Consider the following 25844-nt stretch of genomic DNA (forward strand, 5'->3'; position numbering starts at 1 on the left):
GATCTGTAAGACGTTGTGGTCACTGTCTTGCTGCTCTAGGGTCTCTTGGCAGAGATCAGAAAACTTTTTTTTTTAGGCAAATAGAGAGAAAAACTTAGGATGCAAGAAATTGGCTTCCACTTTTATTGGCATGATTTTGTGAAAATATATATTTTTGTTGCATGTCAGATTATTATTTAGTTTTATTTTTTGATAGAAAGAGATCCCAGAAAATCTTGACTAAAAAAAAAAAAGAGATCACAGAAAATCTTGACAGAAAAAAAGAGATCACAGCAAATCAATCCAATTGAGGAAATTAAGGAAGGAGATCTTACGGCTTAGCAATAAAATCCAAATCCAAATCTTCTTAACACCACAAAAAAAAAAGTGTTAAAATAATATGCCAAAAAAAAATTTATTTATTCTCTCTCATAATAACTACAGTATTACATTAAAAAATATATATTGTCTTAAAATAATTAAGAATAATATGCCTAAATGTTTTTTGAAAATTTTAGATTTAAATTTATATTTAAAATCAGATAATATTAAAATATATGATTTAGAAATTTGTTTTGTTCCCATAGCTTAGCTCAGTTGGTACAAACTATATGTGCGGCAGGGGCGGACCTGTGTGAGGCATGGTATGGCTATAGCCACACCAGTCTAGTCCAATTTTTTTCTAAAAAAAATAATAATAACAATTTTCTAAATATTTTAAAATTATTCTTTATACATATTCATATAAATATTAATGTAAATATTACTTTAGAGTTTATTATTAATGACCGTAAATCTCTCGGTACACATTAATTTAAGTATTAGTGTAAATATTAGTTTATAGTCTATTATTGTTGATTTCAAGTTATTGGTTATGCATAGTGTATTATTTTAAGTTATATATTTTTATGTTTATAATAATCAACTTTGACTTTGTTTGTCAAAAAATTATGGAGAACTAATTGAACTTGTAGTAATGAGTGAAATTAACGATTGAACTGACATAGGTTTAAGTTTTTCAATTAGTAGATGACATAGGTAAAATTGGAATAAAAAATAATAAGTTATAAGCTAATTGAATTAGTTTATCAAAATAAACTATCAAACAATAGTAATATGTATGATCTAACATATATATTCAATAAGTTATAGTCTTTTTTTTTTCGAATAGAAATTTTGTGATTTTATGGATATAGTTTGTTAGATTATTGATTTTTTTTTAGTAGAAATTTTATGGATTATTATTGGTGTTCTTTTTTTGGATATACACAGGGACGGATTCAGGAGCTTAGTACACCGGGGGCCGAAAAATAGTAAAATAATCAAAATTAATGTAGGTTTCTTGTTACACTGTCCATGTAATTTTTTTTTATGTTATAGTATTATTTTTACGAAGTTCTTGTTTAATAGTGACTGGTGACTAAACGTCTCCGGGGAATATGTGGGGCACAAAAAATGAGTTCTTCCCCCTTAATCTAATTTTGTTCATGTGCAAGAGCCAAATATCAATCTTTTGATCACTTACTTAAGAGACCGAAAACTCTTACCAATTGAAACAACTATTTTTTTTTATAATTAAAATACTATATTTTTAATAATTCAACACCTATAATTGTTCGACAATATAAATATTTTTACACCATAAATATATATCAATTAAATTCTTATTTATATAATCTAAATGATAAATAATAGAGATAATTACAAATTATAATATACTAATTGTATATTGTATATGATATATTATGTATATGTATGTATGTAATTAAGGGGGAGCAGGGGCCTTGGCCACTGCTTGCCCCCCTCCAGGTCCGTCCCTGGATATACATATTGTATTAGTAGTAATTTTATATATTGTTTGTTGTTTAACTAAATTATTGGGATGATGATGAATTTTTTTTAGTAATGCTAAAAAATTTAGCCACACTAATAATTCATGGTTGGGTCCGCCCCTGATGTGCAGAGTCGAGGTTCGAACCCCTGACACTCCACTTATTCACCTTTAAGTCGCACTTCAAAAAGTCAAAAACACAAAATCCTATAAAAAAATGTGTTGAAAGTTTGAATCAATATTATTATTATAGTTTAATAGAGTTTATTGAGTTTCTTAGGATTCCTATTGTTACTAGTTTTAACTATAGGAATTATGAGTATTAGTTGGTGTGTTACAAATTTAAGGTAGTTTAATTCTGATTTATGTTTATGTTTTTTATGTTATGTTTTTCTTGTATTTAAAGGATGATAATATCAATAAAATTGAGTGAGTTGTATTCCTCCTTCCTCTAAAAAAAACCAACAGTGGTATCTAGAACTTTTTTCTTGAGGGACCTAGTGAGGTTGAGAGTTCCATCAAACACCAAAAAAAAAAAAAAAAAAAAAAAGAGAGATCAAAATGCAATCAGAAAACTTAGCCATAAAATTGCCAGTTTTTTAGGGTAAAAATTATCACTTATGGGCAACCAGAATGGAAGCTTATCTTGAAGCTAATGATCTTTGGGAGGCTGTTGAGGATGAGTATGAGATTGATCCATTACCGGACAATCCAACGGTTGCACAAATTAAAATTCATAAGACGAAAAAGCAGCGAAAATCAAAGGCAAAGTCTTATCTCTTTTCTGCTGTTTCTGAAGCAATCTTTACAAGAATTATGACTCTGAAGTCAGCCAAAGCAATATGGGATTTTCTCAAGCAGGAGTACGAAGGAAATGAGAAAATCAAAGGGATGCAAGTGCTGAATTTGATCAGAGAATTTGAGATGCAGCGGATGAAGGAATCAGAAACAATCAAGGAGTATTCTGACAAACTTCTAAGCATCGTCAACAATGTAAGATTGCTTGGAACTGAATTTTCTGATACAAGGATAGTCCAAAAAATTCTTGTAACTGTTCCTGAGAGATTTGAGTCCACCATTTCTTCTCTAGAAAACTCCAAAGATTTGTCAACCATTACTTTGTCAGAATTGGTGTATGCTTTGCAAGCCCAAGAACAAAGGCGACTTATGAGGGAGGAAGGCACGATTGAAGGTGCTTTACAAGCAAAGTTGAAGCTCAATCAAGGCCACAAAGGAGAGAAGAAAAAGGCCCAATGGAACAACTTCCAGAAAGGAGAAGGTTCTAATAAATTGAGTAGTAAAGCTGAAGATGAGCAGGCAAATTATCCTCCATGTCAGCATTGTGAAAAAACAAATCATCCACATTTCAGATGCTGGAGTAGACCTAATTTCCGTTGCAACAAATGCAATCAGCCGGGTCATATTGCAAAATTTTGCAAAAATGAAGTACAACCTAAAGTTGAGGCACAAGTGGCTGATCAAAATGAGGAGGAGGAATACTTATTTGCAGCAACATGTTTGTCTACCGACAAAAATAAGAAAAATTGGTTGGTTGATAGTGGATGCACACATCACATGGCCCATGATGAAGAGTTGTTCAAGAAGTTAGACAAAACAATTGTTTCAAAAGTTACCATTGGCAATGGACAAAGTGTTGATGTCAAAGGCAAGGGAGTTGTTGCTGTTGAAACTCTCTCAGGTACTAAATATATTTCTGATGTTTTATTTGTGCCTGAGTTGAATCAAAATTTGTTAAGTGTTGGACAAATGTTGGAAAAACATTACACTTTGCATTTTAAGGATATGAAGTGCACCATATTTGATCCTATTGGTTGTGAACTAATGTCTATTAAAATGGGAAATAGAAGTTTTCCGATAGATTGGAAGCAAACGGCAATGCATACATCTCCAAATGTAGTAGAAGCCTCAAATAAAGAGAAGATCGGAGTAGAAAATCTCCAAGGCCAAAGCTCTGAAACTGCCGAAGGAAAATTAGATGATAATGCTAATTTTTCTATTAAAAAGTGTGAACCTCTTGCTGAAATTTTCGAAATGTGCAATATTGCTATGGTCAATCCTTTGGGTGATGCAAATGTGGCAAACATGGATGGTTGGAGAGTTTTCATGCAGGAGGAGAAAAATATGAAAGAGAAAAATGAATCTTGGCAATTTGAAGACAAGCCAAGAGATCAAAAGTTGAATAATGTTAAGAGGGTTTATAGAACTAAACTTGATCATAATGGTTCTAAGAACAAATTTCGGAAAAAATTGGTTGATAAAGGCTTTCGGGAACATGAAGTTTATTTTTCTAATGATTTTGCTCATGTGGCGAGTCATCAAGGGGCAAGTTTTGAAGCTGAAAAAATCTACAAAGTTCATTAGAGAAGTTGAGAAGTCCAAAGAAAAGAAATTTGAAGTCAATAACTATTGATTCAAGGAGGAGTGTTGAAAGTTTGAATCAATATTATTATTATAGTTTAATAGAGTTTATTGAGTTTCTTAGGATTCCTATTGTTACTAGTTTTAACTATAGGAATTATGAGTATTAGTTGGTGTGTTACAAATTTAAGGTAGTTTAATTCTGATTTATGTTTATGTTTTTTATGTTATGTTTTTCTTGTATTTAAAGGATGATAATATCAATAAAATTGAGTGAGTTGTATTCCTCCTTTCTCTAAAAAAAACCAACAAAATGTCACTTTTAGTTTCAAATGTAATTTTAACTACTTTTCTCAACCCTCAGTTAGATAGTATTATGGTCCTGGATGTGTCCCTGGCAATCATCAATTATGTCCACAACAAAGAAGTATCAATGTCATTGTTCTAAATTCATATAACTCATCATGGTTTTGCTTAGAAAAATATCATGTTTTCAATGTCAAAAAGGTGGCAACTGGTACATGAATTCATTTTTGGTTTTTGGCTATTCTAACCAAAGGTAGATAAATTACTACTAACTACTGATGAATCATGAATCTTATTGACAGGACTTCTTATCAGTAAAATTGATGATATAATCAATTGCTTCATCAGATAAGAAATGTTAAATTACAATAAAACAAATACAATGATGGAAGTGTATATAGAAATATCATCTGAAGAGATAACATTTTACTCTCATTTAAACACCAGATTATGGCAGCTGTTGTCACAAGGGTAAGGACAGTCAATAGCTTTGACAACTTCTCGATCGAAAAACCAGTCTCCAACTGCTACTGCAATTGGCTGCATAACAAAACATGATTATTTTCTGATAACAATAAACAGAAAAAGGAAAATCTATGAAGCTTAACTAGCTATTGATTATTTCATTCAAGGCATTAAAGTCATAAGTGGAAATATTCCAAATTGAGCATATACCTTGTCATCGATAAGAGGAGAGTTATCGGCGAACCATAACTCATGTCTCTCAGACTGGCAATGAGCAAAACAAGAATTTATGAATAGTCCAGTTTGAGACGACTTTGAGAAGTCTTTCACGTCGTCAAGCATTTGATTTCTGAAGTCTGTTTCAAAGGGGAGAGATATAACATGTTACAAGGAAATCATGTAGTAACATCAATTGCTATAATACAGTGTACGATTCATATTAGTTGATGTATTATTTCAACAAAATTAGTAAATTTCATATATGCGCATAAATATTTTAGCATCATTCACAAGAGTAGAGATTGAAAAACACCTTGGAGGAACTGAATTTGAGATGAGTTACACTCTGCATGGTTTGATTTGCAGTCATTCCAAGAGCCAAGGGGATCAGCTGTGGTCGGAGCTAAACTCGATCGGACCTGATGGAAATGTAGTTCATGTCATAAAAAAAGTTTGAATCCATATAATTAGTGTAATACAGGATAAAGTAATAAATGGCGCATTATTATCAATCGATGTTATGTTACCTGCCACACATCATAAGCCGCGTTGAGTAGAAACAGTGGTGTCTCAACGTGTTCTACCAAATTTTGAGGAAAGAAGCACTGAAGAAATGAAATCCAAATATTTAAAATGTGGATGTCTAATGTAATTTTGAAAGTTATGAATATAGCATGACATCTAGAATAAGAATTACCGAAGTCGGGTCCAGTTGACTTAGACAATTTTTCGGCAGATTTTTGTGGACTTCCTACAATTTCAAAATAATAGCCATATTAAATATTTGTACAGGTTTTCTTATAAACTTAAATATTTGTGGACTTTACTATATTACTATGAAGCTACATTAAATGTTACCTGTAACTCAACGACGCCTCCGAATAGATCCCTCAGTGACCGTCCTCCAGATACATCAATTCTACATGATTGAACATATCATCAACTATATATAAGTTCCTAGTTGATGGAAAATGCTAGGAGAAGTAATGTAAATAAAAATATTGAACTTACGCATCAAGAAAAAATCCTGCATCACTAAAACACTTCACTTTGGAAGGTTTTGGTAACAAGCTCTGGAACTCATCACAATGTATTATGGATGCTAGACCACCCGCGGAGCATCCGGAGAGAAGGGCCTGATATACATTTGATTAGAATCCATGCATATTAAGATTGAATAACAACATAAAGAAAAATGTGAAACCTGTTCTGCATCCTGCATTCCTTGAGACATTAATTCCTCCATTGCAGCTAGCCATATTCTTTGTCCACGGAATTGAAGCCCCGCAGCCTGAAAAAAGAACCAGATTCACACATGTCACTCGATCATAAATTCCAAATTATCAATCTTTCAGTAAAAAAATTTACTCGTCGCACTAAAGGCTATGTAAGAGAAATTTGTTTATTATCAGCAGTTTCACTGACCTCATTTTCACTATCTCCACTAAAAGAAGCTCCATCACAGTACCTTAATTTGACTCTATTCCAGTTAAAGAAATCTGTGAAATGGAATGAAAGATTAAACACAGACTTGAGTATGCACAAGCTGTAGCCTAAATGAGGGCAGAGTTTAATTGAACTACAGGCAACAAATGCAAAAAAATGTGTAGGATAAAGGGAAATACTAACCAGGGTTTTCTTCAGGTTTATTGCTCAATATTCCTGTGAATGGTATTTGATTTTCCATGTATATCGAGGAACCACGAGGAGTCTTTTTTCTGTAGACACAGTTTCTAATAGTGTTACACCATCCTCCTCCCTGCAAGTATTCATAAAGTATCATGAAAAAAAGTTAGCCATAGCATAGTTAAAGAAAGAGTTGAATCAAATATTATATAGCCTTTCTTCTTAATATAGTAGGCAAATTTTTAGAAACGATTAAACGGTGAAAGTATTGTTATTAAACCTTGGACATAGTTTTACATACCTCCAGATGAATAAGCCAACTAGTTGAACCAGATCCAAATCCACGATCCAAATGGTAACCAGGCAATGTTCCATCCAAACAGACTGGTTGTGAGACAAAAATACAAAATTGACAGATGTGAGATCAAGTAATAAATGTATGCATTTGCGAAAATCTTTACTTGTTTTAACTCGATAGATTCTCCTATGCTATCAACTCAAACAAGCATACACATAATGATGTCTATCCTTCAGCATTCTATAGTACTAATTAAAAAGCATAGTACATAATAGACCAACATTCCACATCAAAATGAGGCTTATTCAAGCTATCAACCAAACTCTGATATCATATTATATTTTATGGAAAATGCTAAAGACTGCCCTTAGGACACTAGTTAAGGAAGCAAATATATAAATTTTAACTTGAAAAGTGGTGTATTCGACCTTTTTGAAGTTTAAAAATTGTCATTTCCAATACAAAATTTCTATATTTTGCACACACTAATTAGCATGACCCTATTTTTATATAGGACTTAAATCATCATTGACGGGTTTCTCTTTATAAACTCATTTCAGGTCTTATCTCTATCCATCGTGCGACTTGGATTTTTCCCAATACACACAATAATCAATCAAAACAATATCCACATTGCAAATAAAAAAGAGAGATTGTTGGAACAATGAGCACATTATGTGTGAATTGAAAATAAAATGTTTGAGTCCCACATCGGGTACTAGAGCATACTAGTATGTATTATATACTAGTGTGTATTTTGAGAATAAAAATAATGAAAGTAGACTTTGTTGTAGAAACTTACTTGAGTTACTAAATAATAGGAAGAGTAGTAGAAAAAGTCAGAACATGTGTTCCTATTTACATGACCACCTCACCTTTTTTTTTTTTAAGTGATAAGCATGATCTCAAAGTGGGAGGTTAGCATGCTGTTACCTAGAAACGTAACAACACTACATAATAGCTTGCCGCCACCAATTAGTTTTTCCATATAGAGGTTCTAAACCTAACAGAGCAGCAAGTCACAAAAAAAACTTGACAACAATAGTGGAATGGAGAAATATCCCTAGCTGCACAAAGTCCATCCATTCAGCAGAGAATCATAAAACACTACAATACGTGCCCTTGCATGAAAGGGATTTATTGAATTGCACCGAGCTACAATTAGTCTGCAATTTAATTTGCGAGGTATCCCTAGTCTTTTCTTCTCATGCGTGCATCACATTAAAAGTGAGTACACTGTCATTTTTCCCTAACATGTCATATTCATGGATCCACGCTGCTATTTCATGTTGAAACAAAATTGGTGTATAACCATATACAAATGTTATAAGGAAATGTAGTGAAAGACTCCAATTCTGTTTCAACATGTTGTTTTATCAATTGAATAAAACATAGTAGTAGGCAAATTGGATTAATTTTATTGCTGGAAATATGTGAATATGAAGCCAAGTTAGAGTGTATATGTATATAGTAGTCATCCGCCTCATTATGAGGTTTAATTTATGCTATGTGTTTTGTGATACTAGTACTAATATTATTAGTATTATTAGTATATTTTAAGAGTGATCATAGTATCACAGTTCCTTTAAATTTAAGAATGGCCATAGTGTCATATTCCCCATGATTTGAATGGTCTTAATTACCATATAAGAATGGTCTTGGTACCATAGTAGAATGGACTTAAAATCATAGCGCAATGGTTTTAGTACCATAATTGAGGGTGTAATTCTTGCCCGATATCTACAGTGCAGTATTTATCGGTATCAGTAGAGAACTGGGCTGTTTTATCCTGGAGACTTCGTGGTTGATCGTCTGCCTTGCACAATTTTGGGCAGTGCCGCGAAACGTCTTAAAGAAAGCGTATTCACCCGCGACTCAGTCCAGTAATCTCTTCGGTGGCTGAAAATTATTTTTAAAGATTTTGAACCTCGGAAACAACAATTTTAAGACGTTTCATTTCTGTCATGTCTACCGAAGAAATTACTGGCTCAGATTATGATATTGCGGACTAGAACAAGCCGTTTCGGTTAGAACAAGCCGTTTCGGTTTGAAGTAAATCACTTCATATATTGGCAACAAAAATTATGGTTTTATAATAACAAAAGAGTTGCTACTTTTGAAGAAAGTGATTCCAATTTTACTTTAAAATTGAACAAGCTATAAGGATAAAATGACTAGACGATATTCCCTCGAATTTCTGATAACATGTCTTCGTTTTGAAGAAGAAGCTAGAAAGCAAAATCAGAAAAATGAAGTGCTTGTTGTCTTGAACAACAACACTAGAAAGAAATTCACATGTCTGAAGCCAACTGGCAAATTATTCAAGAATCAGATACACAATGTGAATTAAAACTCTAGATGGTACTTTGATTAGAAACAGAAAAAATCACCACTTTTGTTGATGACTGTTCAAGTTATATTTTCATACATCTTATGAAAAATAAATGATAAGTGATATTTTTTTCATGTTCCAATCATATGGAACTGAAATTGAAAAGTAATTCAATGAGAAAATCAAATGATTTTGATAGAAGCACAAAAATATGATTCTCACAATTTCAATGAGTCTGAAATTATCATGAAACAACTGCACCTTACTCTTTTGAGATGAATGGTAAAGCTTAAAAAAATTTATATAACCTTTACCGAGCCAGTTGTTACAGTCATGCTTAATTTTGGCGTTGCATCTCATTATATTAGTGTGAGAAATTTTATTAATTGATTGTTTTGTGCAAAGTAGAGTGCCTAAGCACAAGAACAAAATTTCTACTTATGAAATTTTGAAGAAAAGACAATCTAATTTGTCTTATTTTAGAACATGAGTTTATCTGGCCTATGTTCAAATTCCAGAGACCAAGAGAGTTAAACTCACTAGTAGAGTCTATGAAGGTATACTCATTGAGTATATAATTAACAATAAAGCTTATAGGTTTGATGACCTAAATGCTAAAGTGATCATAGAATCAAATTATGTTGATTTCTATGAAAATGAATTTCTCCTTAAATTGAGAAATAGTGGGGGCACTAGTGAGGGTATTGAAACTGATCACACTCCAGTGATCAGAAGCAATGATGAGAACATCGAACAAGATGTTATAGAACCTCGAAGAGGTAAGATAGCAATAGTTGCTAAAGAGTGTGAACCTTGTTACATGGTTTATACATTAGAAAAAAATCTAACTAGCTTTCAAGAAGGGTTGTCTTCCTTGAAGGCTGATATATGGCAAGAGACCATAAAAGATAAGATAGATTCTTTATGGTCTAATAAGACTTGACATTTGAAAGAATTGCCTCCTGAGTATAAATTACTGGATTGTAAATGAATTTTGAAAAAGAATGCAAAACATAATGGAGTTTTTGATAAATACAAGGCTCACCTTGTAGACAAGGATTTTAAAAAAAAAAAAAAAAAAAAAATTTAGATTTCTTCATAAGTTTTTCTCTTGTCACAAGAATAACATCCATAGTGATACTAAAATATTTTGATGCTATTTATAACTGAATAGTACACCAAATGGATGTCACAATTGTTTTTCCTTTGTTTTTACGATGACTGGAAGAAGAAATTTATTTGGAACAACCTGAATATTTTGTAATTCATGGGTGTCAAGAAAACAAAAGTCTATAAGTCATATAGTACTTTGTATGGTCTTAAGTAAGCCATAAGAAATGTCATGAAAAGTTTGACAATTTGATGATGTCAAATGAATTAAAAGTGAATGAAGTGACAAATGTATTTACCATAAACTAGTAAATAGCATTTGCATTATCATATGTTTCGATGTAAGTGATTTACATGTTTAGAGAAAACATTCGTGTTGTGAATGGAGTGAAATCATTGTTGTCTAACAACTTTGATAAGAAAGAGTCTGAAAAGGTAGATGTAATCTTAGTTATTAAGATTATTAACTCATAATGAGAATTCCTTTAAATCAATCTCACTATGTTGAGAAGATCTTTAAGAAGTACAAGTAAACATACTTGCACACCTTACGATCCAAGTGTAAACTTATTTCAGAGCACTGGTGAATGTGTTAAACAAATTGAGTATGAGAGCATCATTGACAGCCTTTGGTATGTCACTGATTGTATTAGACCCGACACTGCATATGGCGTGGTATTGTTGTGCAGGTTTATTAGTAAACCTAATAATGAGCATTGATATGCTATTGACAGGTTCATGAGATACCTTAAAAGGACCATGAATCTCAGATTATATTAGCAGATATTTCTTGTTGTACTTGAAGGATACATTGATGTAGATTGGAATATATTGTCATATGATTCCAAAACAACTAGCAACTATATTTAGTATATAGTAGAGAACTGTATCTTGGAAATCAAAGAAACTAACCATATTGGCTCTGTCCATTATGGAATCTGAAGAGATAACATTATCGACTGCTAATGAAGAAGCAAGACAGTTGAGATACTTGCAAGCTGAGATTCCTTTATGGAATAATCTATACCAGATATGTTGATCCATTGCGATAGTACCGCGGCTATTGCATAAATTGAGAACCGTTATTATAACGGTAAGAGACGTCAAATAAGAAGAAAACACAGCATAGGGAGAAAAGTTACTCTCTAGAGGAGCTGTAAGAATGGGTCATATACACACTGATGAAAGTTTAGCAGATCCTTTGACGAAAGGAATAGCTAAAAATGAAGTCCATAATACATCAAAGAAGATGAGACTAATGCCTATGAATTGCTCATAATGGTAACCCAACCTAAAAGACTGGAGATCCCAAGAATTAGGTTCCAATGGGTAAACAACAAGTTGTGAGTGGTAGGAAATGATCATGCAAGTGAAGAAGCATGAATCCTGAAGCGGATGTGAAAGGATGAGATAATAGAAACTCTTAATGAGATCTATACTCTAATATGAGTGGAGTACCAAGCTTCAGGAGTACTCCAGATAGACTCACCTATATGAATGTGGAACTGAGGCCGGTTCCTATGGAGTTTTGAGGCGAATTCCTAGAGCGTTCATGAAACCGGGATACACGTGCAGGGCCATTAAAGCACGGGCTTTTAAGATACACCTTAAGAAAGGTTGTGTGCGGGTTTGAGAAAAATCTGAGATAGAGTTCAAGACAAGCGTCACTCTTGTTGAATCGGGCTCTTACTCGCTATGTGAAGGTTCAAGACAAGCGTCACCTTTGCTTATGCACAATCTTATAGAAGCGTTCTACGCTATTTTGAAATTTTCTTTTAAATTCAAGTGGGGGATTGTTGGAACAATGAGCACATTATGTGTGAATTGAAAATAAAATGTTTGAGTCCCACATCGGGTACTAGAGCATACTAGTATGTATTATATACTAGTGTGTATTTTGAGAATAAAAATAATGAAAGTAGACTTTGTTGTAGAAACTTACTTGAGTTACTAAATAATAGGAAGAGTAGTAGAAAAAGTCAGAACATGTGTTCCTATTTACATGACCACCTCACCTTTTTTTTTTTTAAGTGATAAGCATGATCTCAAAGTGGGAGGTTAGCATGCTGTTACCTAGAAACGTAACAACACTACATAATAGCTTGCCGCCACCAATTAGTTTTTCCATATAGAGGTTCTAAACCTAACAGAGCAGCAAGTCACAAAAAAAACTTGACAACAATAGTGGAATGGAGAAATATCCCTAGCTGCACAAAGTCCATCCATTCAGCAGAGAATCATAAAACACTACAATACGTGCCCTTGCATGAAAGGGATTTATTGAATTGCACCGAGCTACAATTAGTCTGCAATTTAATTTGCGAGGTATCCCTAGTCTTTTCTTCTCATGCGTGCATCACATTAAAAGTGAGTACACTGTCATTTTTCCCTAACATGTCATATTCATGGATCCACGCTGCTATTTCATGTTGAAACAAAATTGGTGTATAACCATATACAAATGTTATAAGGAAATGTAGTGAAAGACTCCAATTCTGTTTCAACATGTTGTTTTATCAATTGAATAAAACATAGTAGTAGGCAAATTGGATTAATTTTATTGCTGGAAATATGTGAATATGAAGCCAAGTTAGAGTGTATATGTATATAGTAGTCATCCGCCTCATTATGAGGTTTAATTTATGCTATGTGTTTTGTGATACTAGTACTAATATTATTAGTATTATTAGTATATTTTAAGAGTGATCATAGTATCACAGTTCCTTTAAATTTAAGAATGGCCATAGTGTCATATTCCCCATGATTTGAATGGTCTTAATTACCATATAAGAATGGTCTTGGTACCATAGTAGAATGGACTTAAAATCATAGCGCAATGGTTTTAGTACCATAATTGAGGGTGTAATTCTTGCCCGATATCTACAGTGCAGTATTTATCGGTATCAGTAGAGAACTGGGCTGTTTTATCCTGGAGACTTCGTGGTTGATCGTCTGCCTTGCACAATTTTGGGCAGTGCCGCGAAACGTCTTAAAGAAAGCGTATTCACCCGCGACTCAGTCCAGTAATCTCTTCGGTGGCTGAAAATTATTTTTAAAGATTTTGAACCTCGGAAACAACAGAGATAAACATGTGATGTTTTCTATACATTAAGCTACAATAAGGAGAATTTGAGATGAAGATGTAACAGGTCAATCATGTCAAACTCACCCACTATAATAGTGAAAAACAAAGCAATTCCAACAAAATAATAAGGTAAAATTAGAGACAAAATTTAAAGTACAAACCAAATTCCCTAATTTTTTGCTTATAGTTTTAAATGAAAGATACAAAAAATGGGTTATCTTCAAAATGTGGCATTTCATACAATAGCTCAAAGGGTATATATATATATATATATATATATATATATATATATATGGCATTTCATCACACACAAAAAAAAAAACTAGTTTTCAAAAAATAAAATTGAACTGAAAAAGAGAGATAGAGATAGAGATAGATACCAGCTCCTTTGGAATCAGCTCCTTGAATGAGAGTGAGATTAACCATAAGAGGTTGTTGCAATTGATTATCATTAAGTGAGAAAGAAAATAGTGAGTCAGATTCAGAGGAGATAAACCCAGAAACTAAGAATGTAAATTGAGCTGCAAACAAAATCAGCAACTTCATTTTCAATGTTTGTGTTTTGTTACTGATAATGATAGATAGATACTAATTAAGCTTCAATTGATTACAGTGTCATGAGTTTCTCTGTTGGTTTAAGTAAGGAACATTCTCTTCTCTTTTGGAGGAAACAAAAAGGTTATCTAACTACAAAGAAACATAGTAGACCCTTGGCGTGTGTTGTCTTTTTTTATGATGTTTTTTCTCATACAATCACCACATTTTATACTTTAATCTATCATCATATCGTATAAACTACGCAACATCTTTTTAATCAATCAACTCATTTATTCATTCCTACAGTGCCTTTTGTCATTTTTAGTTAAGAACGGCTACCACATTATTTAATGAGTTTTGTTAATTAGTGTAATCGGGAAACAAATAAAAAAATTATGCATTAAAAAATTTATGGGAGATTTTTAATATGTTGACTACATACTTAAGAAAAAATTTCCAAATTTAAATTCTCAACAAGTGTTCATTAGGTAATAGGTACTATTTAGCATTTGTTTTAACAAGTATTCGATGGATTCAGGTGGTTAATAAGATTCTTCTAGAATGAATTGTTCAGAGAATCGAAGGTCGATTCCTCTATGAACAATTCTTAGACATATTTTATTTACTTCGCGACTGAACTCTGGAATATCAGAGACTCACTCTCTTAAGAATCATAATATATATATATAAAATATTTGACAACTATGTCTTTATTTATCTCGTATTTTTAACTTTCTACCTTTTTTTTAGTCAAATAATTTAATGACTACAAATTCACCACCTATTAAAATGAATAAGTGGAAAATATCGATTCGAATATCAGTCCATATAAAATGTAATATCTGTGTGTGGATTGCCTGCAGTTAAATTTAAGTGCAGGGTAATGTTGTAGAGTCTTTTTATTTATTTTATAATCTATTTAAATAATAATGGAAATTTTTACTCTACTGTGTGGGCCTGCAGTTGAATTCAACTATCCGTAATAGTATCTTCACTAATTGAGTTATGTTCACCGTCTGGCACTGTACAATTTTTTATTTTTTTTTACCACCAGTTTAATCTTGTTCGGATGTCAGTTTTGGCATCAAGTGGTTCCAGCCCCCTCCCAATCGCAGTTGCGGGGATCGAACCGCGGTCCTTCTTACCAAGTTCAGCGCCAATCATCACTGAACAAACTAACGGTTGATGGGAGAGAACAAATCTTATTCAATTACTAGTACTTCTAGTTTTATATTATTTCGGTAAAGTTATTAAATTACTTCTTGTAAGTTGTAGTAAGTATCGCTAAAACTGTTGTTTCCGTCCATAAGTCTTTTTAAAGAGCTAACTGAAAACACTAACAGAGCCAATCACGTCTAACAGTAGCTTTCAAGGGAATCAAATATCGCTATCATGACATCCATAAATTATTGCCGGAATTGATTCTTCATAAAGTTGCATTGCTTATATGACTATCGACGTAGATTAATAGCCCTTTCTTTTTGGCGTTGGCTTAGCTTTTTGCTTAATTGAAGATTCCAAACATTTATGTATATCTTTGAAGAACTATATCCCAAAGTAGCTAAGTATGCAAACAAGTGTCAGTAACTAAGGACACTTATTAGCATGACTCTTGATTAATACAAACTTAAATTTGGTCAATAGCAATGTGTGAAAGTAGTTTTCCAATTTTGTTGGCTCGGAATGAGTGCCAAAGTCCTATGACAGATAAAATATGGATCCAGAATTGCAGTTTTAAAGTATAGCAAAGTTAGTACAGTCAATTAATCATAATAATTTGTTTCAAAATCAAACAGCTTACCTGATTTGTTGATAACAGTGCTTTTATAATTAAATTATGTAATTTGAATCTGATTTGTTCGAATCAAAATGAGCAATCTTCTCTTCATTTATCCGATCTGATTTACTAAGGGGACCGAACCCCTAACCTCCAACTCTAAGCCTCAATGTAATAATTTATCAAAAACAATTGTCATCCAATGTACCAAAATATTCGCAATAACATAAAGAGAAATGATATTTGTACATAAAATACTTTTTGTTTTTATGACACGAGTTAACCACTTATTGTTGACGATGAGTAGCAAACAAAACAGTTATAATCGATGGTTGGTCGAGTAAGGACATGTTACACAAAAATATTATTTTGGTTCATTTTCAGATAACCCAATGGCACATGCATCATGCATGCCAGTATGACTAATAATGAATATTCATAATTCACCTATAAAAGAATCAATCTGGGGAAAATTCTAATTACAATTAAAGTTACAAATGGGGAGAGGGGAAATTGTCCCCATAAAGGACTCCCTTACTCAAACAAGCATCCTGCAGTTTATTATAATTGGCAAAAATTAATTGGATAAAAAATAAATAACCTACGTAGACACGGAGCCACTAGATAATAACTCATCATTTACTTCACCGAACTTATGACGCTTGTACACATCAAGCAATAGTTCTCTACAAGGGACAACAGCACCAATCTTGATACATGCCAAAAAAGCACCGGAAAGCTTTCTGTGCAGACTGTAGGCCTCATCGGGTGGAGGAGTGAGCCTGTGCTTCAGCATTGTCGCCCCAAGGTGACTAATGCTTTGAGTAATGTTGGTTGATCGGAAGTCATATGGACCAGGTTTTGAGAATGGTAACCCCACAATAAAACCAGCTTGTACATGGGCATCTAGCATTACGTCGGATTCCATTCCAGTGAGGAACCCAAGTCTCCTGGACATCTCAATGACACTATCACTATCACCATTTGAACATGCTAGAACCTAATCAGTTATGCATCAAAAAGATTAACAATAAGAATTCATATGAATTTACTGCTCATCTTAAGAAAAGGGTGAAATGAAAAGCAACATTAAAACTCATGTTGTGTTAAGGAGAAAGTATACTCAATCAAGTGCAAATAAGTCATAATACAATAACATACAGGACCAATCAGAATAAGAAAAAAGGTGGTCATGTCAGAGTCTATAGTAAATGGAATAAACAGACCCTTAATTCACATTACTATATTCTTTAAAATTTAGAAAATGTCATACAGAACCACATCAACATAATCTTTAACCATGTCCTACTCTATATAAATACCAACTCCAGTAAAAGTAAAACCAATAAGTTTGCCTTACATAACAATTTTCAAATGAGAATCTGGTTACTTTCAGTCGAAATAGAGTCAGCATAAGGTGATTGTTTTATTTCAATGTCAGAAGAAAAAGATTTAAGATAGAAGATAAAAAAAATAAAAAAGCAATCAAGAATGACATATTTTACTAGCTAGCTTGAATGCTCAAATCTTAGCAAACGTAAGAATTAAAAAGAGAAAACAATAAACCATATTATAATTTAAAATCTTTAGTTTCAGATATGAAAAAGATAATGTAAAAAGGAAAGGAACCAACCATCCTTAAATAATCGTCAACAAAACTTTTGGGGAAATCCCGTGCTGCTCCAAAATCAATAAGATTGATTGTCTTTGTATCTTCATTATATAAGAAATTGCCCCAATTAGGATCAGTCTGCATTAAAAGAACACCTCCGAGGTTAGAAAATACCCCAAAATCAGATGTTAACAATGAAAAAAAAAAAATATGTAGCTGCAAAACATAACAGAAAATGAATCTGATGAACACAAAGTATGTAGCTGTTTGATTCTACCCGATGGCTCCTAGATCCAGTTAGTTATCAGAGGGGGCTTAATAAGGCCTTAATGAGCACTTATATGGGCTGATTCCCCCCGTTTAGGAGAGAGAGACTAACATGTAAATAAAAAATCTGCCAGATAGTGTGAGGAGAGAGAGAGAGAGAGAGGGAGAGAGAGAGAGAGAGAGAGAGAGAGAGAGAGAACAAATCTGTCAGATAGATAAAGGATGAGAAGGGAGTCCCGTGTTTCCATTCCAGTTTGGGTTATAGGTTGGGGCCACAGGAGAACCTTGGCTGAGAACAGTTTCTCTTACTCAATATTTACTAGCTTTCTCAACAATAATACAATTTCTCTTTGTTAAACAGGAATTATTCCTGTCAATTGGTGTTTCCATTGAAATCTGCGTCATTTTCAGTATAGGCCAAAAATTAGTGGTATATGACACACACACAGAATAAATGGAAGAGAAAGTTAGTTGAGAGAGAGAGAGAACAAATATGTTGTATAGGGCAGTTCGAAGGGGTGCCAATGTGTGTTTCCATTTCAGTTTCGGCTTGGGGCCACAAGAATTTACCATAGCCGGGAGCACTTAGTCTTACTTTTGTATCTTCTACTTATCAATAATACAATCTCTCTGTTGGATAGGAACTGTTCCTAATCTATCACTACAATAATGCCTTATCAGCAGCGCTAACCAGTCCTTGCAAAATGGTATCACTTATGATATCCTAATATTGATATTTGATATTGGTAACTCCATAACAGAACCAGTCACTTATAACTTCATGACACCATCTCAACCTTGCTCTTTACGACGTATAGGATGTAAACTATGCAAAAAAATAGTATAAGGTTTTTCCTCTTAAATCTTAACTAGTTTGCAAGCTTGCAACATGGAAGTTTGTATAAAGATATTATGTCAGTGAAGATGATATTAATAGTGCCTAACCGGAACCTACTCCTTTGCCACATTCACTGGAGTCTTTCAACAGTAAACTAGTATTTACTTGTCTTTATAAAAAAACAATATAAATATTTACTTGTCTTAAACAATGCCGGAACTACATGTCTAATTCAAAATTTGTCATATAAGATACCAGCAGCTACACTTCAGATTTTCTATACTTGGACTTCAATTCTCTTATTACGGATGCTACAGTCAGTGTATCCACAATAAGATTTAATAGTTTTACACATATAGACATAGTGAAACAGAGGGTGGAATGACATGCCTGCATAAATCTGAATTCAAATAACTCCATCAATGTGAGTTCTAACAACTTCTTCCCAATATAATTACGAGTTTCCTGATCCAGCGATGCCACTTTATCAATTGGAATTCCTGTAGCAAGAGTAAACCATCCCATGTTCAGAGACAAGCTATAAATAAATTGAATAAAATGGAATATTTTAATATAATATCTCCTAATTATTTATGCTAAATAACATTAAAAAAAAAAATTAATTAAATATAAAATCCAGAGTTCTTTTCTATATATTCTCCCCCCACCAACATAATGATAAAAGATTGTGATGGAAAGAATAGTATCACTTGTCTAATGAAGAGACCAAATTTACCATTTTCAAGGAAAGCTCAGAAATGCTTGAGCAAGGAATGAACCAAAACATTATGCACAATTTTTTGTTTCTTCATAAGATTATCTAATTAGAGGTAATAACATTTCTCAAAGCATGTAACTGATAATTTGACATTAATATATACTAAAACTAGTTTTTCTATTCAACAATCTTAAGGAAGTGCTAGTTTGTAATCAGAAAATATATATTTAGAAAAAGAAATGTTCATCAATGGTTGATACAACTTGAAGAAAGAGGGCTTCTTTTAAGGATTTAGCAGCCTATCACATGTATATTGTTTTATTATCCATCAGTGCCACTCCATATAGCCAACTTTGACGTTTTTGCATAAAATAAAAACGGGGACAGTGACAATTTATGTATTGATGACAATGAATAACTATTCATACCCATAATTATAGTATCAAATATGCATAAATAAAATACATTTGGTAATGTTGCTTATTGTTAGCATGTATGCTTTTTCATCTTCGATTTTTAAGGAACTGAAAACATGCAAGATGAAAAATCTGAGTAAATAATTCACAAATGGGATTTGTTTGAACAAGGTACAGCTGGAACATTTGCAGAAAAATCTTTTATTGAATCCGGAGAACTATATTGCCACAAATAATAATGCATTGATAGCTCTGTCATATAGACAAAGTCTCAAACGCAGTTGTAACAGCAGCAAACACTACAAACCTTTTTATTTTTTTAAATTATATAAGTGAAATATGTTACGCAAGCTGTGATCCCAGAAAGCTTTTTCAATTTTGAACATGATCCCAGAAAGCTTTTTCAATTTTGAACATGATCCCAGAAAGCTTCACGTAAGAAAAGATGTATGATTTGTATCACAGGAACTGGCTAAATTTATTATAATTACCATGAATAAGTTCCGTAGTTAATACTCTTTTGCTTAAAATATCATCTCGAACTATTGGAACATAAAATCCTTCTGTGCCAGCAAGAAGATCACGAAATCGCTTCTGATTTTCTGCCTCCAACGTGTAATCACACTCACGAGATAATTCTTCCTTGGCAACCTAGAAAAAATACATGATAAATTAACAACACAAACTGATATATGAACAAGATATATTTGTGAAATTATGGAAAAATGTCTTTTTATATGATGGGTAAGTGATTCTGGATCAATGTCCACTATAGATAGATATCATCCTGCACAGTCCAATTTAGAACAGAAAACATGGAATATGACTTTAGAATCTAATTAGAAATTTAAAAGCAAATCTCTCGGTGAAAAGAAGCAAAGGGAGGCAAGAGAAATAAAATTTTGCAGGTTTAAAGTCGTTCAAATGAGGATATTGAAATACACAAACTGAATGCATAAATAAAAATGAATTCTATTGATAAACATGCACCTTAATTGCTCTGTCGAGATAAAGTCCTTTCGGAATTAGATTTGTGTAGTTTAAAAGAAGTTTCACATTCTCAATGTCACTCTCGATGCTATCTGCAACACCAGGGTATTGAATTTTCATTGCAACTTGCAAGCCATCCTTCATGACAGCTCGGTGAACCTAAATTTCATGAGGGACTTGTTAGGCAATACAACTATACTACACAGAAGTGCCAGAATATAATGCTGCATGATATTGCTTTTAAGATTAAGACAATGCAAAATGCCTTAATTGAAATTTTATATGGAACATAAGATCGCACATATTATATATATGTAAAAGAACAATAGTAGAGTTTGGCATTCTTATAAAACAATTTTCATGCTAATATGAATTCAAAATAAATTAGTTAGTTCAAAGTCACACCTCAGTCTGGCTATGAAAATAGTGTAGAAAGCAATATTTTGAGTTTTCAAAACTCGCCATTTTAAAATATCTTTAAATGTGATTGATGGAAACATGATTACTAGAAATTTATTTTATCCAAGATATAAAATCAATTGCAGTATCAAAGACCAACTCTTATAGAAGCTCCTACGGTGAAGACCAAATGGTTTTTATATATCTCTAGCACGCCTCCTCATGCAAAATTTTAGATATAAAGTATAGACAATTCCTAAAACTCACCTACAAAACTTCAACTTTATTTTCAAGAAAATAGGGATAGTAATGAACTAATGATCAACTTTATAGGTACTTGATCATGGAGGCTCTAATAGCATATCAAGGACAAATTCCACTAAAAGTTCGAGATTTAGGAGGAAAACTCATGAATTGTTTTTTATACATATCCCTAACAAGTAAAATGCATATCAATTTATCTGATGAGAAACATTTTTAATGATCTTTTAGAAAGAAAAAAATTATGCTCCAAAACCACAAAGGTTTATAAAAAGAATGAAATGATGGAAAATGGTGATTGTTGACAGCTAAGAAATTCTAGAATTCAATACAGGAATACATACCTGGCCAATGCTTGCAGCAGCTAAAGGTTCATAATCAAAACTATGCAATTTTGATGACCAGTCAGGACCTAACTCAGCATTTAAAACTTGATTAAGCTGGCTCTTTGGCATCACGTCTGCACCCTGACGAACAATTTCTAATGCAGCCAGGATCTACAAATCAAAGATTGGGAGTTTACTTTTCAAGTCACGTAAACATACACAAAATTCATTTTTAGGTTCCTTTGTGGAACTGAAAACCCTTCTATTAAAGCAAAGGAATATCTGATTGTGTGGATTATCTCAGTAATTTAGTTTCCTGGCATTTATAACAATACAAGAAATGACAGCAGTAGAAAAAGTAATAGAGTTGGACCCTAATTAGCAAGCCGGTAAAAGATGACAACCATTACTAACATGTTCTGCATGTTGAAAGGATCGCTTTCCATTAAGTATTCTAAGTTATTAAAAGATGACAACCGTTACTGACATGTTCTGCATGTTGAAAGGATCGCTATCCATTATGTATTCATTTTTTTTTTTTGGTTTAGAATGTTGGCAATGATGATCGAACCTAGGACCTCATGCATAATATCCAAATCCCTCACCACTAGACCAAACCTAGTGGCTTAGTATTCTTAGTTGTTTGTTTTCAAAATCTTCACTTTTGCACTCTGTCCAACCTCTTCCATTAAAAAGAAGGATTCAAGTCTGACAGCTGATAACATTTAATATAGGTTCGTGTACATGAAATAAAATTTCAATGTATTGAAACAGACTTGGAACCTATTAAAAATTCCAATTGAGTGCCGAAAATTCTGCAATGGTTTCCTAACTTAATAAAGAGCAAGAAACATTGAGCTTGTGAGAAACCGTCAAATATATTTGGTGCAGCAACTCTTTCCAAACTTATATTAATTGAAAGAAAATAATATGCGCTGGTGTACTTGAAAAAAATAATACCCTCTAGTGTACCCTTCACTATATATAATCAGTAATAGTTTCCTTTCAAAACATTTTTAGCATTTAAAATTTAGTGTTTTCCACAAACATCTAGTATTTAATGCTTCATCATTAAAAATTTAATACTAATTTTTTTGGATTTAATTAAACATGACTATGTAACCCAGCTTCCATCAAAATTGCACAGCACCAGCTAATAATCTTACTGCCACGCCTCTTCTTGAACAATATAAATATTCAAGTACATCATACCAGTTGGATAAGACACCACTAAAGTGAGCTTCTCTTAGAAGTGCGGAAGTAATAGTGAATCCATCTTTATTTAATTTAATTTAATTAAAATCCAGTGTGGTCTTCATAAAAGCCAAGTGTGTATAAAAGAAACATTCTTACTTCAGATGAAGTTCTCCCATACCAATCAAACTACAAGCATAAAAGTTAAAAGATAGATCACAGTACCGGAGGAGGAACAAGAGACTCATCCTGTATGCTCAACATCTGCCCAATTTTGAGTGCGGCTCCACGCATTCTGCAAAGTGCAAGAGCTAAACGTTCGGCATTTTTTTCAGACAAGAATGGAGAAAGTGCAGTTTGATTGCCTTGTGCAGTAGGTGTACCATAGGCAAGCCTCTTGACAGATTCCTGAACTGTTCCCCATGCAAGACCAGCTCCTAGCCCAGCAAACCTGCAATTTGGCAATCCCAACATTCCCTCCTGTTAGAGTCTTAGAGATAGCAATATAAGCAAATGCTAACACATCACAACTTAAAGCATCCTGAGAATGTATTGACAATCAACTTAATTAAGCACTTACTCAGTAAGTACTAAAAGCTTATCTATAAATTAAAAGCAAATAATAATGAAATTAGCATGTACTCGCCATAAGCTGTTTCATTAATTATCTTGAGGAGCTAATGAAAATAAACTAAAAACAACTAATGGACATATCCAAACTCGTTTGGATAAACAGCTTAATAAAGCGCTTAAGCATAACCACTTATCATATAACAAAAATAAAATAAAGTCAAACCTAGTTTCATATAACCTATAAGCTATTTTCACAAGCTATCAATGGAAATAAGCTGAAAACAGTCTCACAAGTGCTTACTTATATAAGTAGATAAGCTCAAATAAGTTAATCCAAACAGACCCTAAAGCTATTTTTATAACTCATTTCAGACTATGGCATGAACATGGAATTGGAAAAGATTAAACAAAACAAAACTAACCCAAGAGCCCTAGAAAATGGAGTAGAAGGAACCCTTCTCTCCCTCGGTTTTCGTTTCACCAACGGAACTTCAACACTCGTAGTTGCACTTGCACCTTGCTTAACCGTTTCACTAGTCCTCACAACCTCACTTTCCTTAACCTCCGCGGCACAAACAGTTGCATCGGAACGTTCAACCGGAATATTCGCTTCAGAAGAAACGTCATTGTTTGTTACTACTACATTTGTTACCGTCAGCAATGGTGACGGCGGCGGCAATGGTGTTGAATCCGGTGAAGAAGAAATTTGATCGGAGAAAACAACAACGGAAGGAGAATCAGAAGAAGCGTGTGTGGTGTTGTTAGAGGAAACGGAGGGTTGAGGATCGGAGAATTGACGAGGCGTTCCTTTAGTGATGCCGGAGATATTGGTGGCGGAGATAAGAGCGGTTTTGATTAGGGTTTGGAAATCGGAAGTTGTGGCGGGTAATGAACGTTTAGCGAATTCGTTAGCGATTAAGGTGAGGCCGTTGAAGATTCTGGTGATGTCTCTCGTTGATGACATTGTTTATGAATTTGAGATTTGATTTGAATGGTAATAATGTGGAAATTTTGAGAGATTAATCGCTGGATTAGCATAGATTTTGAATAATCTTGTGTTGTTTGATTAGTGATTGTTATTATTGCCGGTGGCGCGGTGGAAAATTTGGTGGTTGGTTTTGAATTCATTCATGTGTCTGAAACCAAAACCAATTGAGTGATTATTCTTCGCACTTGCGTACGTGGCCTTTGTTCTTTCCATTAAACTTGCTCGGGACAAACAAATCTTTAATTATTTTTTTTAGGGTCATGTTAACATGTGCCCTTGCCCTAAGGGCACATGATAAGATACCTAAATATAGAAATTTAACATTTAATGATATAAAATATTAAATGTTAAAAAAGTTGATTACACGATTTTCAAGAGCATATTTCCACATTTATCTCATTAAAATGTGCCTTAAGGCATAAGTTAACATTTTTCTTTTTTTTTATACCTTCTAAATCAATTAGTATTTTTTTTTTTTTGACAAAATTAGTGAAACAGATCAAACCAAAATCTTACATGTGGGCTTGAGAATCATTTATTGATCAAATAGGTTTTTTTTTTTTTACGATCGAACCCAGAACATATAATATTCTACTCAAATTCTTCATCACTATATCAAACCTAGTGACTTAGTTTATATATATATATATATAAAGAGGAATCATTTTAAAAAAATAGTGATTAGGTAAAAAAAAAGACCGCTTTAATAAGAGTGTGAGTAACTATATATATTTTGTGTTTTTTATCCAAAGAAGAAAAAAAAGTTTTGCGCTTAATTAATTTCACCTCAAAATTAGAATACTCAACTTCAAGAGATAGCTTTATTCAAGGTCATAGTCTGTCCTTCAATTGTAGAAAATCTCTCGTGTACCTCGTGCATGACAAACAACCAAGGTTATCACATAAACACCAACTTGACAGTCCAGCACTACCATAAAAGTTTGCATCAACATTACACTGAATCCTTTCGAGCTACAAAGGTTGCCACTGTTTGACTTGCTGAAATATCACAGGTTGATGCTCCACACCTTATGCTATCTGAACTCCGCGCAATCATTTCACATATGTCGCTTGTGCTCCCAATTGTCTGTAGATCATCTTATTATTATTCCGCGCATGATTATTCGGATTATTCCATACATCAACAAAGCCGCTCTACTTGCAAAGCGGGTTTGAGAATTGAAACTTAGAAGAAGGTTTTTCTAATTTGTCCGAATTTTCCTTATTTTTATTTTTGCCAGATTTTATGTTTTTTATACTATTATTTTTAAATAGCATGTATAACGATGTCAATTATATCTGTAAGTGGGAATCTCCT

At 33.0% G+C, this 25844-nt stretch overlaps 2 protein-coding genes across 2 annotated transcripts; both read right to left on the reverse strand.

Annotated features, from left to right (window-relative positions):
* Window positions 1-4771: 4771 nt before the first annotated feature.
* On the reverse strand, window positions 4772-14456 carry LOC123902181 (pectin acetylesterase 12). The gene is made up of 12 exons (XM_045951843.1): window positions 14011-14456; window positions 7107-7189; window positions 6809-6938; window positions 6605-6678; window positions 6384-6470; window positions 6191-6315; window positions 6038-6098; window positions 5877-5930; window positions 5707-5784; window positions 5493-5598; window positions 5171-5316; window positions 4772-5035 (listed from the first exon to the last, which is right to left on the reverse strand). Exons 1-12 carry the CDS (start codon window positions 14174-14176, stop codon window positions 4928-4930), a joined length of 1218 nt encoding a protein of 405 aa, XP_045807799.1. The 5' UTR covers window positions 14177-14456; the 3' UTR covers window positions 4772-4927.
* Window positions 14457-16311: 1855 nt separating this feature from the next.
* On the reverse strand, window positions 16312-24750 carry LOC123902182 (protein ABC transporter 1, mitochondrial). The gene is made up of 8 exons (XM_045951844.1): window positions 23961-24750; window positions 23191-23416; window positions 21790-21942; window positions 20786-20944; window positions 20287-20446; window positions 19052-19161; window positions 17578-17694; window positions 16312-16944 (listed from the first exon to the last, which is right to left on the reverse strand). Exons 1-8 carry the CDS (start codon window positions 24500-24502, stop codon window positions 16546-16548), a joined length of 1866 nt encoding a protein of 621 aa, XP_045807800.1. The 5' UTR covers window positions 24503-24750; the 3' UTR covers window positions 16312-16545.
* Between the last annotated feature and the right edge of the window lie 1094 nt (window positions 24751-25844).

This window comes from Trifolium pratense, linkage group LG1, assembly GCF_020283565.1.
Source record: "Trifolium pratense cultivar HEN17-A07 linkage group LG1, ARS_RC_1.1, whole genome shotgun sequence".
Classification (NCBI taxonomy): Eukaryota; Viridiplantae; Streptophyta; class Magnoliopsida; order Fabales; family Fabaceae; genus Trifolium; species Trifolium pratense.

Coding starts and splice junctions, on each gene's coding strand:
- LOC123902182 (XM_045951844.1), bottom strand. CDS start 24,502: ATGTCATCAACGAGAGACATCACCAGAATCTTCAACGGCCTCACCTTA. Junction 20,945..21,789: donor CTGCTGCAAGCATTGGCCAG/GTATGTATTCCT, acceptor CATGAAATTTAG/GTTCACCGAGCTGTCATGAA. Junction 16,945..17,577: donor TTGACGATTATTTAAGGATG/GTTGGTTCCTTT, acceptor ATAACTGATTAG/GTTCTAGCATGTTCAAATGG.
- LOC123902181 (XM_045951843.1), bottom strand. CDS start 14,176: ATGAAGTTGCTGATTTTGTTTGCAGCTCAATTTACATTCTTAGTTTCT. Junction 6,939..7,106: donor GTTGGCTTATTCATCTGGAG/GTATGTAAAACT, acceptor GAATACTTGCAG/GGAGGAGGATGGTGTAACAC. Junction 6,471..6,604: donor GTGGAGATAGTGAAAATGAG/GTCAGTGAAACT, acceptor TTCTTTTTTCAG/GCTGCGGGGCTTCAATTCCG.